The sequence below is a fragment of the Myxocyprinus asiaticus genome, chromosome 16 (assembly GCF_019703515.2).
Source record: "Myxocyprinus asiaticus isolate MX2 ecotype Aquarium Trade chromosome 16, UBuf_Myxa_2, whole genome shotgun sequence".
NCBI lineage: Eukaryota > Metazoa > Chordata > Actinopteri > Cypriniformes > Catostomidae > Myxocyprinus > Myxocyprinus asiaticus.
The window spans coordinates 8,523,871-8,543,447 of NC_059359.1; the positions used below are offsets into that span (position 1 = coordinate 8,523,871).

General features: G+C 37.4%; 1 protein-coding gene across 3 annotated transcripts in view; it reads left to right on the plus strand.

Moving 5' to 3' along the window:
- Positions 1 to 19,577, plus strand: part of LOC127454461 (oxidation resistance protein 1-like) — a 240,049-nt gene that overhangs the window by 43,543 nt on the left and 176,929 nt on the right. The window contains exon 1 of one of the 3 annotated variants that reach the window (XM_051721688.1): positions 15,038 to 15,127. The exons of 1 other annotated variant lie outside the window; for it this stretch is intronic. In XM_051721688.1, coding sequence (XP_051577648.1) covers positions 15,102 to 15,127 — 26 coding nt within the window. In that variant the 5' untranslated portion in view covers positions 15,038 to 15,101. Of the gene's footprint in view, positions 1 to 15,037; positions 15,128 to 19,577 lie in introns of those variants that run through there. One more of the 3 variants, XM_051721686.1, reaches the window with a different exon arrangement.

Consider the following 19,577-nt stretch of genomic DNA (forward strand, 5'->3'; position numbering starts at 1 on the left):
TCCTGTAACCCCAGGAGCCTCAGCGGGAGACCGGCATGTCTGGTTCATTTTCCTATTAGCACCGCTGTGTGCCTGAACCCACGCCTTCGGCTCTGAGAACACAGACACTGTTTTCACTACTTCTAATAAACCGAGCAAATTACACCCAGTGCATTCAGATTGGTTTAGTAAACATGATTTACAGTATGCAAATACTTTGGTCACAAGCAGTGTCTGAAGGTTGGGATGGGAATCCACACGCACAGTACATATAACACCCCAACCCTAGACTGGGGAATGTAATATTTGGGGTCTCGTCTGGGAGCTCTCACACGCTGTCCTAATCTAGAGCACTCGCAGAATGAGATCCACTCTAGATTGAGCTCCCCAACATCCTATTGACACAGCCTTTTAAACCGGCGAACACCATATCAACAAAACAAACCCTATAGGGATGTAACAGGGTCATATGAAATATTTTTATAATTATGTTTATATTATTATTATTACCAAACAACTGGCCAAACACTCAAACACTGCTTTAAGACTCACCTAGGGATGGGAATTGTAAGGAAGATTCCAGTTCCGATACCTCTTAACGATTGCAGTTCCTTTACGGTTCCATTAAGTATTTTTAGTACTTTTCGGGAAGAAATATTTGGAAATAACAAATGTAATTCTTATTGAATTTACTGCCCCTCAGTAGCCTATTCGCGAATTATGAAATTAAAGGCGAGAACAGATTCAAATGCAAAAGACATTTAATGTAAAATTTAACCCTAACCCTAATTACGATATTTTATTCATTTATTAATTTTTATAAAATACCACTAATTTCAACAAAACTCATAGCGTGTATTTTTAACAACACATTTTCATATCAACAACCATCCAGTAATTACTCGGAATGACTTGCGGCTCAGTAAGTTTTTGATTCACTAAAAAGTACGGGCTAATGAAAGTCACTCTTTTGATAGAAAGCGATGTATGTTTCATGCTGTTACCGGCTCATTAGAGTCATTCGTTCGGGAATTGGACACAGGTGGCACTGTTGATTCAATAGCGGTGTCCCAGTCCTGCTGAATGGTACCGCAGGAAACACTATCAGAGTATTTTAGCAGAGTGTTGCGTCCGCATCGGCAGAAGAATGTGTGTTCAAGAACTGTTAACGGAATGGAAAGTCATGAAAATAATTTAGTTCCGCTATTTATTATTTTATTTTGTTCATCCCCTTTTTCTCCCAATTTGGAATGCCCAATTCCCACTACTTAGCAGGTCCTCATGGTGGCACGGTTACTCACCTCAATCCGGGTGGTGGAGGACAAGTCTCAGTTGCCTCAATCTGCGCATCTTATCACGTGGCTCATTGTGCATGACACCGCGGAGACTCCCAGCATGTGGAGGCTCATGCTACTCTCCGCGATCCACGCACAACTTACCACGCGCCCTATTGAGAGCGAGAACCACTAATCGCGACCACGAGGAGGTTACCCCATGTGACTCTACCCTCCCTATCAACCGGGCCAATTTGGTTGCTTAGGAGGCCTGGCTGGAGTCACTCAGCACACCCTGGATTCGAACTTAGTTCCGCTATTTATTTATTTTTTAAATGGAAGCGGTGCTGAATAAGAAACAATTCTTGGTTACTTACAAACCATAGCCCTATCCTTCAATGGCAGCCTATTTGCAAAGCCTGCATAACTTGGTAGATTCATAAAATAATCTACAATCCAGAAAGTTACAGCAATTCGTTACACGCTTTATTTGGAGCTTGGTTTCAACAATTGGCTTGACTTTATCTTAAAAGATCAAGTGACATTTGATTACTCATGATACAGCTCTTTTCAATAATTGAGATTATGTTACTTATTGTCGTTTTCATAGTTTTTGAACGTCACTTTGTCAGACTGAGAAGCTTTACGTGTCCACAGCACGTCACGTCAAAAACAAACTGTCCTTATGAACTCGCAATGTCCTCCAGACGCACTGATGCAACACTAAATGATTTGTGACAAGAGCTGCCCAACGCTCTCACAGCAAAACATTTATATTTGTTGTTGTCTCTCTGGACACATTTCCCTGGTTACACACACACACACACACAGCTTTACTGCAGTAAGAGCAGCTTCTATATGCAGAATGAAGTTAATAATTCAACCTCAGTGATGAACCACCTGACAGTCAGTTTGAAGAATCCGGTGTGTTCATTAAAGGGATGGTACACCCTAAAATGAAAATTCTGTCATAATTTACTCACCCTCATGTTGTTCCAAACCAGTGTAACTTTCTTTCTTTCTTTCTGGACCACAAAGGGAGACGTTAGGCAGAATGTTAGCCTTAGTCACCATTCACTTTCATTGTATGGAGGGGGGGAAAAGATTCAATGAAAGTAAATGGTGACTGGGACTATCATTCTGCCTAGCATCTCCTTTTGTCTTCCACACGGAGGAAAGTAAATAAGTCATACTGGGATGAAATTGCATGGAGGTGAGTAAATAGTTAAAAAACATATATTTTTGGGTGAACTATCACATTAATGTGGCTGAGCAAATGAATAACATTCTTTATACTGATAATATTTTACAAATCACCATACAGTACACAAATGAACCTGTATGTACATCGCACTGATTCGCACACACGTGATCAATTTGCGCTCAGGCTAAGAAGTGATTATGTTTTCTGTAATCACAAATAGTCAATTATATATAGCAGTTATCACCTGGGCTAAATGTTTTGCTGCCCTTTAAATTGCAGTCTAATGAGTTTAATTCATCTTTCAAAGTCACTGATAATATTGATCAAAAGCAGTGGAAGTTTAATAATGGCCCACAAGCAGCCATCCACTGCCTGCTTCTTTTATACGCTTGTGTTTATAAAGCAAGGTCAGAGCTGTCTGCTTTACACTGATGAGAAAATGACATAGATTATGGAAAGAATGAAATGCCAGGAGATGATTTGAAAATCGAAACTTCATCTCTAAACTGCTGTACTTTTTTAGGGACGTGGCTGGTAGTTAATTGTCTCTTATGTAATACATTGGACCACATATTTGTTGGCATTTAAATGTGTGAATAAGTGGTGGAAAAGTCAAAGCATGAAACACATTTGATTTAAAGGGGTCTTATCATAAGGAATACAATTTTCCTTGATTTTTTTTTTTTTTTTTTTGAGAGAAATAAAAAACTTGATTTACCATGAAATCACAGTAGCTTTCAGAACTCAAAACATCCTCCCTCAGTTTAAAAAGACCATATGTTGAAACTAAGCTGCAAAAACTGCTCGTTCTGAATGTATAATTCGGCCTGTTCCAAACTTCTGCAACTTTCTGACATCGATTTGGAATATTTAGAAACTTGACGGTGAGTTGGATGGTGTAACGGGAGAAAGCAGGAAAGATACTAATATTCCTTAAAGGGATAGTTCCTCCTAAATTGAAAATTATGTCATCATGTACTCACTCTCATGTTGTTCTAAACCCTTATGACATTCTTTCTTCCATAGAACACAAAAAGAATTGTTAGGCAGAATGTTTGCCATTCACTTTCATTGCATCTTTTTCTCTCAGTGTTGGGTAAATTACTCAAAGTAATCTACTACAAATTACTTCTCTAAAATTGTTAGTCAGATTTACTGATTTAACTGATTAATTCATCAAAAAGTAATCACATTATTAATTACTTTTAAGTTACTTTCTAAAACACTTTTCACAGAAAAGTTTGTTTTTCCACCCGATGAATTCAAAATAATGTCTATATACACTTACTGAGCACTTTATTAGGAACACTTTACTAATGCTGGGTAGGGCCTCCCTTTGCTCTCAGAACAGCCTCAGTTCTTCATGGCATGAATTCCACAAGATGTTGGAAACATTCCTTAGAGATTCTGGCCCATGTTGACATGATTGCATCACACAATTTCTGCAGATTTGTCAGCGGCACATTCATGCTGCAAATCTCCCGTTCTACCACATCCTAAAGGTGTTCTATTGGATTCAGATCCGGTGACTGGGAAGGCCACTGAAGAACATAGAACTCATTGTCATGTTCATGAAACCAGCTTGGGACAAATTTTGCTTTGTGACATGATGCATTATCATGCTGGAAGTAGCCAATAGAAGGTGGGTAAATTGTGGCCATGAAGTGACGCACATTGATCAGCAACAACTCTCAAATAGGCTGTGGTATTAAAGTGAAGATTGATTGGTATTAACGGGTCGGCTCAAAGTGTGTCAAGAAAACATTCCCCACACCATTACACCACTGCCACCATCCTGGACTGTTGACACAAGGCAGGTTGGATCCATGGATTCATGCTGTTGGTGTCAAAATCTGGCCCTACCATCTGTGTGTCTCAGCAGAAATCGAGATTCATCAGACCAGGCTATGTTTTTCCAGTCTTCAACTGTCCAGTTTTGGTGAACCTGTGCCCACTGCAGCCTCAGTTTCCTGTTCTAGGCTGACAGAAGTGGAACCCAACATGGTCTTCTGCTTTTGTAGCCCATCCGCCTCAAGGTTCAACGTGTTGTGCATTCTGAGATGCTATTTGCCCACTACAATTGTACAGAGTGGTTATCTGAGTTACTGTAGCCTTTCTGTCAGTTCGAACCAGTCTGGCCATTCTCTGTTAATTTTATGCATTGCACTGCTGCCACACAATTGACTGATTAGATAATCGCATGAATAAGTATGTGAACAGGTGTTCCAAATAAAGTTCTCAGTGAGTATTTCCTCCTTGTTCATTGTCGATGTCAAGTCATGTACTCGTTTCTTCTTTACAAAGACTTGTTAGGGGGTACACCCCAGAAACACAAATAAATGTACTGTACATATGATCATAATTCATGTGTTTAAATTTATCCTACTGTACATAAATAGCATGAATAGAAACTTGTAGTTTAAGGAATGCACTTAAAAGTAGTTACTTTAACTGAAAGCCAGTAACTATAATCTGATTACAGGAGTTTTAAATATAATTTGTTACTCTACTTTTTGTACTAAAAAAATTATTAGATTACAGTAACTAATTATTTTGTAATGTGATTACACTCAAAAATGTACAGTGACAGTGAATGGTGACTGAGGCTTTCATTCTCCCTTCTTTATGTGTTCCCTGTAAGGAAAAAAATCATATAGGTTTAGAACAACATGAGGGTGGCAGAATTTTCATTTTTGGGTGAACTATCTCTTTATAGGCAAAAGTACATAAAATAATTAGGCTATACCCCAATTACAAAATAGCACACCAGCATCATATGCTGGGGAACAACATTCAAACACTACATCTCTGACTTGCAACACAGAAATCTTATCACTGCTTGCATAAGTGTTATATAAGTCTTGATTGATACAGAAAAGCATCGAGATGATAGGTCCAGTGTTTTTCACAGACTGATGTGATTACATTGATTATTCTGCAGTCTTTGGTGCTGAAGGTAGACGTTCGTGGATCAAGTGAAGCTTGATAAATGCTGTTCTGCTTCACCTTCAGCTCAGTAAGGCATGCGGGCCTTGAGGCATGTGGAATCGGTGAACCCGGAACAGTCGAGTGATGGCAGAGCTTTCCTAACTTCCTGGTGGTTCACTGGAGATCGCGGTGGCTGCTGCGGCGAATGGAAAGTGACATGAGACATCCACAGGCGCTGCTGGGCCAGGCTGATGTGACAGAGCTCATTATGGGTCTTCACGGAGACTTGGCCGCTAGCTACTGCATATATTATTTATATAAGACTCATGTTATTGGTTAAACCAGAAGTTTACATGTTGAGCTGCTCAAATAAGCAGAGCAATGTTTTTAAACTGCCATACTGTAGAACCTCATTGTTTACACCCTTTATGAAGTCAACCTATGAATGGCTTACTTAGTTGTCTCTGCACATTAAACTGGGCTAGGTTTATTCCATGTCAAATCAACCAAAGTTCAAAATCCAGCATAGTTATTTTATTTTATTATAATTATTATATACTTTAAAAAAAAAAAGAAAAATCAACATAAATGATTGAATGAAGTGGATCAATAATTATTGAGTAATCCACTATTTCGTAGAGGGAGGTCAAAATGGCAATTTTCACCAATGATTTTGGAGCAAAACTACAGGTAAAACAAAATTACCTTATAAAGGAGCATCATTTTTTATACATAATTATGAATAATAATAAATAATAACAATTCATTATTTATTACACAAAGGTAAGTAGGTCTTTTGCTAAAATCAGTTGACTTCAGCACCCCTTGTTGCATTATATGGCAATGGTGTGAGTCAAAATAATGAGAAAAAAACACTTTTTTTGTGTTGCTTTTCCAAAGTTGGAGTGCCTATTACTTCAGAAGTATAAAAGATATCTTAAAATGCTTTTGTTTCTGGTTCTGAACCAACTTTGCTTTTTGTATCTTCATTTCTAAGGCCTTATATAGTTGTATCCCAGAGATATGAGGCTCCCAATGTGGCTCCATCTGGAGTGCCTAAAATTCTAGTTCTGTGTCCACGGAGCCTAAGCGAGTTTGATCAGATTTTCAAAGGTTACGGCCAGTTTTGCAGCCCACCAATAACGTTAGGGCATTTAGAGGAAGGAACAGTGCGGCCACTCTGCTGCCTCTGGCAAACAAATCGCTGTATGTGTGAAGGCCCCATTACAGAGATGGAAAAAAAGCAGTGCATTCTGATTTGCATGAAGCTTTTTATAGAAATCACACAGCTACTCACCCTTGTCAGAGGACACGTCTGATGTTTGAAATCAAAGTTGCATTGTTGCTATCTCTGGGTTACGTAATGCTTAAAGGCTACTTTTAGTTTTAGAGGCCTGAGGACCGCTGAGCAACTGTAATTATTATGAAAGGTCATTCAGTGCTGCAGAACATGCCATATATAAAATTTGCCAAGCAGAGCTCGATGGAAAGATGAGTTAAGGGGCGTTCACACACTGACTGCGGTTTTATTGCTCAAGGTGGTCACGTCACTGGCTATGTTCGAAATGGAAAACTAGCTAACTTCTCACTAAACACTGACTACACTGTACTCTGCTTACTACTTTTTAAAAATAGTAAATGAAACAATGTGTATTATTCTAGGATGAATGTTTAAAGTAGTTGTATGCTACTTTACAAAAAAGCACATACAGAAATGAATATACTATCATTATTTTTGTACCCACGTGTTGTTCCAAACCCTGGTGCAAATGGTGTACCAAACAACCATTAGCCTCTTCCAGCTATTAGTTAGCTGTTGACAGTTTAGTGATTCATGCTAAGATCTTTGGTTATGTCTCCATTCTGCCGCAGTCAGGAATGGTTTGATGTCACTGCGTCATGTGACCAGCTTTACAGTCTGAGAAAGTGAAAGGAAATCCATAAGTGTGATTTCTTCATGATTGTGGTGTAAAACAGAGAGCATCACGGAAATCTGCTGCAGCACGACTCTGTTATAACAGATTTAAGGGAAAATCTCATGAAAACCTGCCAGGAAATGTCTCACTGCACAACAAAACCAACTGAAAAAATAAGAAATCAAATATTGCATAAAAGAATAGGTGGTCTACTATTAGGACCCTTAGAATTTTTGCATTGTGACATAATTTGTTAGGACAGTTCAGCACATTTTACCCCCATAATTCATATTACTGTTTTGTGTGGTATTGTCTTTTTCATAATTTTTTTTTAATGATTACAGTAATACAGACATTTCTAACTGTATTGCAGTAAAAAATACTGTTTTGCAATTCTGTATATGTATATTTTTTTAAATTAAAAATAAGTAATTTCAGTGCAGCAAATGCTATGATGATGTACAGTTACTTCAAAATGTAGCATATACGTATTTATAAACCTTTTTTCTTATGTTACATTAATGAGAATGAGATTCTGTATTTCGCAGTACAGTAATGAGAATTTTAATGATTACTGTAATAGTCATTTCTAAATGTATTACTGTAAAAAATAAATAAATAAATAAAAAGATTAAAACCATTGAATTTTGTATTTAAAGGCAGTACAACAAAGGCTTTGATGATGTATAATTACTTGAAAATGTATATTTAAATATTTTCTTTCTCAAGTAACACTGAGAATGAGAATCTGTATTTTCCATTACAGTAACGAGAATTGGGGTGTAAAATGAGCTTAATTGTCCAAAAAATAACGTTACTATTTAAATATATATATATATATTAATGGTCCTGCACTCATAAAATGATTAATTTGGTTTAAATTGTATTTATTTAAATATGCTTAAATTTGCTAAGTATAAAATTTGTTCAGTAAATGTGAAACAAATATAGCTGCTTTGCCATTTAACAAACTGTTTTGTTGAAAACTTAAGAATTTGTTTTTTTTTTTAAAGTTAATATGCCACATTAATTTTAATTAAAATACTTCACATATATTCTGAATGCATAATATGCTAATTACTCAATTCAGTTTGATGGAAATTAGACAAACAATTGCAATGTGTAAATTTTAATCTATCTTTTCTTTAGATTTTTGGGTTGAAATATGACTTGGACACCGCTTCATGAGATTCACTCATAAATGGATGCACTTTTCCCATAGATGTCATGGAGATGTAAACCGTGTCGCATACATTGCCGCTAGGCATGAGTTGTCTTTAATGTCAGAAACGATTTTGGAGCCAAATTCTTGCTGAGCTGTATTATAGCAGGCTGTTGTTTGGAAAAAGTGAGAGACATTGAAAATGCGGAAGATAGAGAGAGAGAGATCAGTCCTTTACTCTAGCTTATTGTTTTTCCTCCCAAGGCTAAAACCTTCGATACCATCCATCTGGGTCACTCGCAGTGGCCGAGATGGTTTTTGATGTGTGAGAAATAATTTAGCACCTACAGTGCGCACATGCTTTTTTCAAGCCCTCATGTATGAAACATTCAAAATGACATGAAAAAAATCTCATAATCTCATTTCTTTCCCCTCGACTGCCAGTCGCTAAAAGCAATATCACACGAGCAAGAGTGCTGTATGACCCTATATCAACTCGTGCCGCAGGTAATCACAGCCATGCTGATTTAGGGCCATACAGCACGATTACGAGTGTGATATTGCTTCTATACAATAGTCCAATGAACAAGTAAATAGATAAATGAGGAAAAAATGTCACAAAAAATGCACTTGTGCACGGAACTACTTTCTTACGCCACAGATCCGTTACTAATTCAAAAAATTCACTTTATATCTGGTAACCTGTAACTTGTGTGATTACCTGTGTCTGACGCGACTCCCAAGCAGAGATGAACAGTAAAGCTGTAGATAATGGAATTTTGGTCAAATATATCCTATTTTCTCTGTGTAAAAATAGCCATCTGAGGAGTATTTTGTGGTAGCCGGTTTGTTCTCTCCTCCGCCATGTTGAATGTTTATGTCTCCTCCCAATGCGGAAACTCCGCTGGGTAAGCACTTTGAGAATGTGTGACTTCTTCATCTATTGTGTCTCTCAGCTGTGATAAGCCTTAAATCTGAAGCTGTTAGTTTAACTGTGTTTCCCAGCTGTAGTCTAGTAGTAATCCGAGCGATCATGGAGTGAGAGAGAATAACAATGACTTCAAAGAAACTGCTCACTGACTGACAGAGCTGACTCAAATGGACGTCAACTCAACTGGCTCATAACACATAAAAATGGTCTTTTGTTGACACTTGCTGGCTAAAATCTTTAATGTCACAGGGATAAATGAAAAGTCACACATCTAGCTGCTTTTAACACATCTGCGCTGGTCTTACACCCTGACTACCCCAGACGCGGGAAAACTACCCTTACAAAAAAGTTCCATGCTACTACCACATTTTGGACATTTAGTACAGGAACAGGAAGTACCCATGTAAATACCATGGTATGTGATTATCTGTACCATGGTATATAAAAAAATACCATGGTAATTTCGTCCGATACCATTACTGCACTGTAATACCACTATACTCCCTTTTTGTGGTAATCCAAATGTGGCCTTTATCTGGGTTTTGGAGCAGCCTTTCATCCCTCCTCTTTCCATGTTCTTGTATGTTCTTGTTTTTCTCCCGTACCTCAGCCTGTTTTTTACCCTCCTGCTGGTTGGTTGGTTTCCGGACGTCTTTAATAAAAAGACCCGAGCCGTTCTAGCTGCAGTCAATTGTTCACTGAGATGCGGGACTGCAGACAGATGCCTCTGACAGCAGCACCCAGCTCTCAGCCGCCTGGTGAGGGCAAGGAAAGACCAAATTTCAATTTATCGCCTGTGAAAATGTAATCTGCTCGTGCTGGGAACTTGAAAGAACTGAGGGTGTTGGTGGACTTTCTGCCAGGGGGCGACGACAGACATTTTGTCATGACAGCACATGACCAGAGAAGAAACAAAAAGCAGGTCTAAGTGAGATGGCCTGTATTAGATGCTTCACCCTTTACGTGAGTGTAATATGTTTACAATAATCTATTACTGCAAAAAAGATTATGTTTATATATATAAATAAATAATGTATGTACAAAGTGCATAAAGGGGTCATGTTTCACGTAGTGCATTTAAACATGTGAACATGCATAAGTGCACCAGCTTGATTGATGTAAACTGCACCAATAATTGTGGTGCTTGCTACTAAGTGTGGGCAATATATATGAAAGTATATATATTATATAAAAATTATTATATATTGTAATTATTATACATATATGTATCTAGATAGATAGACAGATAGACAGGCAGCATTTTGACGATCTTTAATATATATCGCAATATTTATGTATTTTCTCTGACTGAAATTAAATCCCTTTTAGCCAATTCAGAGTTATATCATTCAATCAAACTGGCATGGTTGCCGAGTAGATTCGAAATGTTTACTAAGTAAAAAATCTTGTTAAATAATCAAGGCATGTACAGTATTTCACATTGTTTTTCAATAAATGAAATCTTTAAAATTAAAAGAATGAGTGATGATGCAAACAAATAGTTGAATCAGAGTTTTGAATAAATTCATTGAAACCAACAATTTGAACTGATTTGCAGAAATTCAGTGCACGTACAACTCTAACGCCGTTTTCGCTACTCAAGTTTAATCAGATATGCTATTAAAACATCTCTGTCTTAGATAAATGTTCTGGGTTCAATACAAGTCAAGCTCAATTTACAGCATTTGTGGAATAATCAAATCAAATCACTTTATTGTCACTCAACCATATACACAAGTGCAACAGTGGGTGAAAGTGGGTGAAAGACAATATACATATCTAATGTACACATAATTACAAACAACACAATATACAAATAATAATATACAATGTACAGTATACAATACACACAATATAGAATTCACATACACACAATATAGAATACACAGTATACAATAAAAATAGTATATATAAATATACAGTAGGTTGTATTGTGCTGTATTGACATTCAGGCTGTCGGTTGATAATCAGTTGCCAGTGTGTTGTTAAGAGAGAATATAATTTATGACAGTCCAGTGTGAGATAATAAGATGAATAAAGTGCAGTGCAGATGTATATTGATCGTGGGAGATCAAGAGTTCAAAAGTCTGATTGCTTGGGGGAAGAAGCTGTCATGAAGTCGGCTGGTGCGGGTCCTGATGCTGCGATACGGCCTGCCTGATGGTAGCAGTGAGAACAGCCCATGGCTCAGGTGGCTGGAGTCTCTGATGATCCTCCGAGCTTTTTTCGCACACCGCCTGGAATATATGTCCTGGAGGGAGGGAAGCTCACCTCCAATGATGTGTTTGGCAGTTTGCACCACCCTTTGCAGGGCTTTGCGGTTGTGGGCGGTGCTATTGCCATTCCAGGCAGTGATGCAGCCAGTCAGGATGCTCTCTACAGTGCTGGTGTAGAACCGTGTGAGGATGTGGTAGTTCATTCCAAACTTCCTCAGCTGTCTCAGGAAGAAGAGGTGCTGGTGATGAGTGATCTGAGAACACAGTCCTGCAGGGCTCCAGTGTTGAGGGTCAGTGATGAGGAGATGTTGCTGACCATTCTAACCACCTGGTATCTGCTTGACAGGAAGTCCAGGATCCAGCTGCACAGTGAGCTGTTTAAGCCCAGAGCCTGGAATTTTACATCAAGCTTGGAGGGCACGATGATGTTGAATGCTGAGCTGTAGTCTACAAACAGCATTCTCACATAAGTGTTCCTTTTTTCCAGGTGAGAGAGAGCAGTGTGTATTGTAGATGCAATGGCATCATCAGTGGAGCAGTTGTTGAAAATGTCCGTAAAAACACCAGCCAGTTGGTTCGCGCACGCTCTGGTAATGCGGCCCAGAATGCCATCTGGACCCACAGCTTTACGGATATTCACCCGTCGGAAGGATCGGGTTACATCCGCTACAGGGACATAGAGTGAACTAATCTCTGTAGCTTCGGCCGTGAGAGCTCTCTCCGCGAGGGCGGTGTTATTTCCCTGCAAAGGAGCATAAAAAGTAATAAGCTCATCCGGGAGAGAGGCAGCGGTGTTGACGGTGGATGTTTTTATTCCCTTTGAAGTCCGTGATGAGATTAATTCCCTGCCACACTGGCCATCAACAATAATCTTAATTACCACAAAAATACTTTCGTCTTGTCTCTAATTTATTTATTTTTTTAAAACCATAAAAAGAAGCAAAAGTTACATTTACAGTAAGACATATTCAATGGCAGTGAATGTGGCCAGTCCAAAAACAGTAGAATACAAACTGTTTCAAAAGACATAAACATTATATGCCTTAACATGATTTTAGTGTCATAAAATTGCTTACTAACCTTATCTGTGTAAAGTTATCTTCAATATTACAACTTCATTGTCATGACAACGCAGTAAACCCTGTAATCTGGTAAATGTTGTAATGCTGGTAAATCACTGATTTTATAACACTAAAATCATGCTAACATGTATCATGTTTATGTCTTGTGTTTATACTTTTAAAACTTTACGTATTTTAACATTTATGGACTAGCCCCTTTCACTTCCATTGTGCTTTACTCTAACCACGTTTTTTTAATAAACAAGGTACGAGTCAAAAAATAAATAAAGCAAATAACAATGCATTCAATATATACATTTAATCAGTGTGTTCCATGATTTGGTATCATTTTAAAGAAAACATTTCAAATTTTGAAATGCCTCTCCAAACAAAACAAAAAAAACATAATATTTGTACATAAGAACTAATTACACATGCAAATACAATAATGACTAAAGGTATGCTCTCTCTCCAAAGCATGCAGGCAGGAGTAACGAGTTCTCATTCAGTTCCATTCTGTGTCATTTGAGCCATCATGTCATATACTTGGCGCCATCTCCTGGTGGCCATATGTAATTAGAGTGAACTCTCTGCCCATATTTGGATGACTTCCACCTCTGGTTGCAGCGATCTGAATCCGTATGAGATTGGTTTAGCGTTCCATGTTGCTGGACAAAGTTTTACCATTGTCATTTCCGATGAAGTCATCTGATCCAGGAAAGATAACATGTTTTTAACCAGATGACACATTATGTGCTATATGCACATTGTACTTTGTGTGGATTATCTAATGATATACGTGTCTAATTACGTTGTGTGTGGACTCGTTTTAACGGCAATCCCCTTTGAATAAAAAATATTTTATGTTCTTTTTACATGTCGTGATGTTATAAGCGAAAACATGGCTTATAAGCAACACCTGTTTACATGTAACATGTATGTCAAAGACATGTACTTAGCTATTACTCGCTATATTTTTGTCTGTGAGTAAAACAAATTGGTTGGATGTTTTCTACTCTTTGAAAGCTTTCCAACGACATATGACACATGGCTATCTGATCAGTTTGATGTTTTTACCGATTACAATAATATGAGCAGTGCAAAATTAGTAATAAATTAATAAATTATCAAAACAGAACACTTCTGATTTGTCTTCAGATTTAAAAGCACTTGTTCAGTTTTGGTCATAATGCCTACATGCAATGTAAAGTACAGCTTCTAAGCTTTAAAATTATACCTTTTTTGTGTTGGTCAAGAGTGTAATTTTGATAATTTTTTTCTTGATGGGCCCAGCTTAAAGAGTTAATGTTTCATACTCGTGAGAGTCGCATGACAAGGAAGAATCATGAAACTAATGACGCAGTCTTTAGGAAAATTAATGGCCAATTAAAAAGTGCATTACAATCATTGCGATATTAACATTTTTGCTTAGTTTAATATCACTAGTAAAATCATAATGAGTATACAGTGAATATTCAGTATATTGCCTGGAATTACTTGCTGAACAAACACTTAATCCTAAGTATTTAACTTTGTTTCATAACAAGCAGAGACTTCTGTATGGCCAAGCACCACTAACATTTTCTTCAGAACATGTAAAAATCCAGTTCTTTCCTGGCCCAGTGTTGTTTTCAACCTCTTTGTCTTGACAGTATTAGTTGCCAGTATGGCGTGAATTGTGTTGTGTGAGCTTTCATTAGTGCTCTAGTGCGGTGCTGTTTATTTTTGGCTCTGCTCCACAGACAGCATACTGCCATAAATATAAGCCAGCTTTATTTGTATTCTGCACCTCGGTCAGTAAGACATCTCCAAGAGCAGGTCTATTTTTCAACCCCAGCCTAGAAATATCATCCTGCTCCACCCACTACAAACAAAACAGAATACAGATGTGTCTGAATGGCCTGTTTATTATTAAAATATATATCTGCAGGACTGTCCTCTTCATATAGACATATAGCTCCACAGAAATGGGTGGTGTTCAACAGCAATAGACTGTATGGAAATGTATCTCCGCTAAGACTCAAAGAGTTTGCTTGCTCACTTTTATAAAAAGCTTAAAATTATGTGAATTTCTCATACAAGAGCACAACCTTGACAACTTGTTTAGTCTTTTGCAAGATATTTTGTAATGTATAGTCCCTTATAAAATTACTTTGACAGTACCATGTTACAGTGATTGATCTATCTATCTGCTTCACTGTTTGTTTAGCTTGGCTGTACACCACACAACTTGCAGTTTAAAGTCCTCTTGTTGGCTCGAGGTTTTCTCTGGCACTTGCTCCTTCTGCATCATCAGTCATTAGGATATTCGTTAAATACATTAGCCCAGTGGCCCGCTCTCTTTAAGACCGATCATGTGATCTGGGTTTTGCCTTAGCTTAACCTCAGCAGCATGTCAGTCCATAGATCAACTCTGAAAGCACAGCATCAATGGAGCCTGTACTTCAGCCGGCACGGTACGTACACAAACCGATTTTTTTTTCATGCAGAGGTTTTTTTGGCCTTGCTGTCAATGTTAAAAGTTGTAGAAAGCCTAAAATAATTTTCATAATCTGTATTTTTGTCTTGTTTCCTTGTAATAATCTCTGTATATCCTTTAAGCAAGATACATTTACTTAAGAAACAAAAATGAGTAAGATATTAAGTTTTCAGAAACAATATCCTGAAGTTAGTTTATTTTTCTTTCTCCATTGGTAAATAGTTTTTCTTGTTTTAAAGGAATTTTCCAGGTTCAATACAAGTTAAGCTCAATCAACAGAATTTGTGGCCCAATGTTGATTACCACTTGTCTCTACTCGTCTCTCCTTTATGAAAAAAAAAAAAAAAAGGAAATATCATAGGCACTTACAATGGCAGTGAATGGTTAATAGTTTTAAAAGTATAGCCACAAGATATAAACATTATACATGTTATACAAGTGCCTGACCGTAACCACAATTTTTGCTTTTTTAATTTAAATAAATTGTGTGTGTGTGTGTGTGTGTGTGTGTGTGTGTGTGTGTGGAAATCAACATTATGCTTTAAATGCTGTTAATTGAACTTAGAATTTTTTTAAAAGCAATTCCCATGAGGTAGCCATTGCGTTAAATGAATGTGGAATTCAGTGTATGGTTTAAGACCAGTGTTTTCCCCGAATCTTTAAGTAAACATGAATTAGCTTGCAGCTTTTTGATTATAGCTTTTATCTTTCACTCTCCCTTTCTCTGGAAATCCTCCTTAAATGCAGAATTTGCCTTGAGACACATTCAATCAATAGCAGAAAAGCAACAGCTCTTAGACTAAAAGGCAGATTTGATTGAAGTTGGAAAGGCGGCCACTATACGCGGCACAATGATTTGAAAGGATTGAGAAATCTTTGTTTGTAGGCACATACAAGAAAGCAATTATGTCTGATTAGGACATACCTGCTTGTTCTTCAAAACACAAAGCTGGATTGGAAAATGTATGCATGCTCACAATGTTTGGTTTTAAATGTTTGCATTAAAATAGCAGGAAAGTGTTAAGACAAGTGCCAAGAATTTATTTGTAATGTCAGATTTCTGATTCTTGTTCTGTATCATCAGTTCTTTCTAGATCTATCAGTTGAATTTTGTTTTTTGGCCATCTATGCTGTTTTTCTAATTGTTTTTTCTTTCTTTCATGTAAACCTGTGCTAGACGGGCGTCTTTGAACGTTGTGTCATGTCTCACTATTTTTTGTGTGGTACTAGAGAGCATTTTCTTTTTCCATTGAGAGGCATAAATGTAGCAAAATCAATGCATTTTCAACCAAAAACATATTAGTGTGGTTGTGGCCTTAGACTTAAGATAAGAAGTTTCTGTAATACAGACTCAGAATATCATAAAGACTTGGAGGTGGACTTCTTTGACTTTGAGCCAGTAATCAATGCCCTAGAAAGCACTCACCTTTGCAGCTGCACAGCAACACATTGGTATCCTGGTACCCTAGAAAATGTTTAAAGGACAGGTTACAGTAGAATATTGCATGCAAGAGCAAAGCGATTTGTTACAAATGTTTGCTAGCTGAATGCTCTAATTGGGTGTGTGTTTCCATGCTCTGTGTGTCCATGTTTGTTTGAAGTGAAGTGAGCACTCCAAGACACACTTTAAGCCATACGGTGACCACGATAATCCCACTTGATCAGAAAAGGTGGATTTGGTTGTTGCAGTGTTTTAGCCGCAGTGTCCCAGTTAGGCTGGCTGATGAAAGCTTACCCCCTGTCCCCTTCAGCTTTTATCTGTCAATTCATCCATCCATTTATCCCTACGTCTTTTCCTTTCAGTGCATGTAAAGCTCATCAGAACTATTTAGCCTCTGGCCTTGGCGGAATCTGCAATAATATATTTGGTTCCAAACACACACTGTTACATCATGGTATTCAAAGCATGCTCTTCACATTTTGTACAAATTGTTATGATATGCATTTTTATTGCATGCAGGAATATTATAGGCATTTGCTTATTACTGGTCATACATGTTCAAATAACACCATAAGCATGTCAGAAATGAATCTTTTTTAAGGTGCAATATTTCCCCCTCTGGAATTGACTTTCAGGGGCATTTATGACAGCATTGTTTACCTTTATTTTGCATTTGATTGAGTTATTAAATGCAAATCAGAATCAGAATCAGAATGAGCTTTATTGCCAAGTATGCTTACACATACAGGGAATTTGTCTTGGTGACAGAAGCTTCCAGTGCACAAACAATACAACAAGACAGAGATAATAAAAAATAAAAATAAGTGAATAGAAATATAAAGTATATATAAAAATACACAATAAGACAGTCTGTTTTATACAGATATTACATTTCCTTGCACTGTGCAGAAGAGGTAGGATATGTTAAATAAATATAAATGGACTAATTATTGCACATAATTATTGCTCAATGGGGCAGTTTTAACTGTTTATGAGATGGATAGCCTGAGGGGGGGGAAAAAACAGTTCTTGTGCCTGGCATTGAATGGAATGCTTCATAACTTTTGAATAACTTTCCAATCCCTATATTTGTTGCCCCTTTTCTGAAGGATTTTCTTGTGTAATTTGCAGATTTGTTTTCAATCTGGTCTCACAACAAGTCATAATATTAGGAGATGGCGAAATTGTCTTGTACAATAAAGCACGACTTTTACTCCCATAGAGAAAACGTAAACAAACCAAGGAACAATGTTATTATGTTTTTATCTAAGTTTCACCACTAAAGCAAAGCTAAACCTAACCATAACGTCTAACTCCTTACCTAAACCCTAAACCTAACCTTGGTTTTAATTGGAAATTAACTTTTGTCTACCTCGGAAGAAAGAAAACATCCAGTTTGGAATGAGATGAAGGAAGCGTATAGCAGGTTATTGACATACATCAGTCATTTGAATTGCATAAATAAACATTGAATGAGTAACCCATTTTTTTTCAGACATTTCCTTTTTTTTCCCTCTCTTTTTTTTAATCCCCCTTTTCTCCCAATTTTAGAATGCCCAATTCCCACTACTTAGTAGGTCCTCATGGTGGCGTGGTTACTCACCTCAATCCGGGTGGCCTCTGCTTCTGAGACCGTCAGTTTGCACATCTTATCTCGTGGCTCACTGTGCATGACACCGTGGAGACTCCCAGCATGTGGAGGCTCATGCTGCTCTCCGTGATCCACTCACAACTTACCATGCACCCCACTGAGAGCGAGAACCACTAATCACGACCACGAGGAGGTTACCCCATGTGACTCTACCCTCCCTAGCAACCGGACCAATTTGGTTGCTTAGGAGACCTGGCTGGTGTCACTCAGCACACCCTGGATTCTAACTTGCAACTCCAGGGGTGGTAGTCAGCGTCAATACTTGCTGAGCTACCCAGGCCCCCAGACATTTCCTTTCTTAAAACAAGTTGTTGGATTGGAAGCTAGCTAAAATGTGATGTCTGTATTGTATTGATTTAAAATTCTGCTTGTTGATTGGTTGGTCTCTATGGGATTAGTTGTATTCTTTTCGTACGAGCCAAGTCATACAATATCTTATGCTTCCGCCATCTTATACAAATTATTGCGAGTTGTAATGAGTCTACTGTATGTTGTTTGATTTGCACACAACCGGCAAACATGAAATGAAGGCAGAGATCTCAAACACTGTTATTGCAGAAAAATGCACAAGAGTTGCAAGATAATTAATTTTATTTTACTTGGAAAAAGCTGTATTCCAAAAGGCAAATGTTTCAGTCACAGGTGAAAATCCTAAGGTCATGTACACCACAAGTAACATTTATTGTCTCGCAACAAGTGGCTTGTGCATTTTTATTGTGGTGCAATAATAGTGTGCAGGAACTGTGTTTATTTTATTTTTGGATCATTTTGAACTACATATAAACCCTTTGTTTGGGCAAAGTGAGTTTCCCCTAAAACCTCTTGTTGTTTGTGTGTGCATGCATTTGCTTGTTTGTGTTAATCATTGCAGGCAAGCTTAAAAGTGTAACAGCTGCTGCCGCCCCAGTTGACTGTCTGCACTGGAAACAGTATGGTTTATATATATATATATATATATATATATATATATATATATATATATATATATATATATATATATGATGCAGCAGCAGCAATGTGCAAAAACAGAAAAACAAAGTGGGAAATTGTTTTCAAGAAATGATTCAAGACAAGCAGTCAATATTAAAGTAAGAACAAAGAAGCAAATTACAAGAAATAAAACAAAGACAATAAAGCAACAATACAAATAATGAAAACAGTGCTTTATGTTTTTGTGCTTTATGTTTTTAACAGCAGTATCAATTATTCAAGCAAACATTCAGAAATGTAAAAAAGTAATGAAATGTAACAAAACTAGTTACATTACTGGTCTTCACTGTATGTATGATTAGAATGCATTAATATTTTTAAAGCGACTAAAGTCATCCAGCCAAG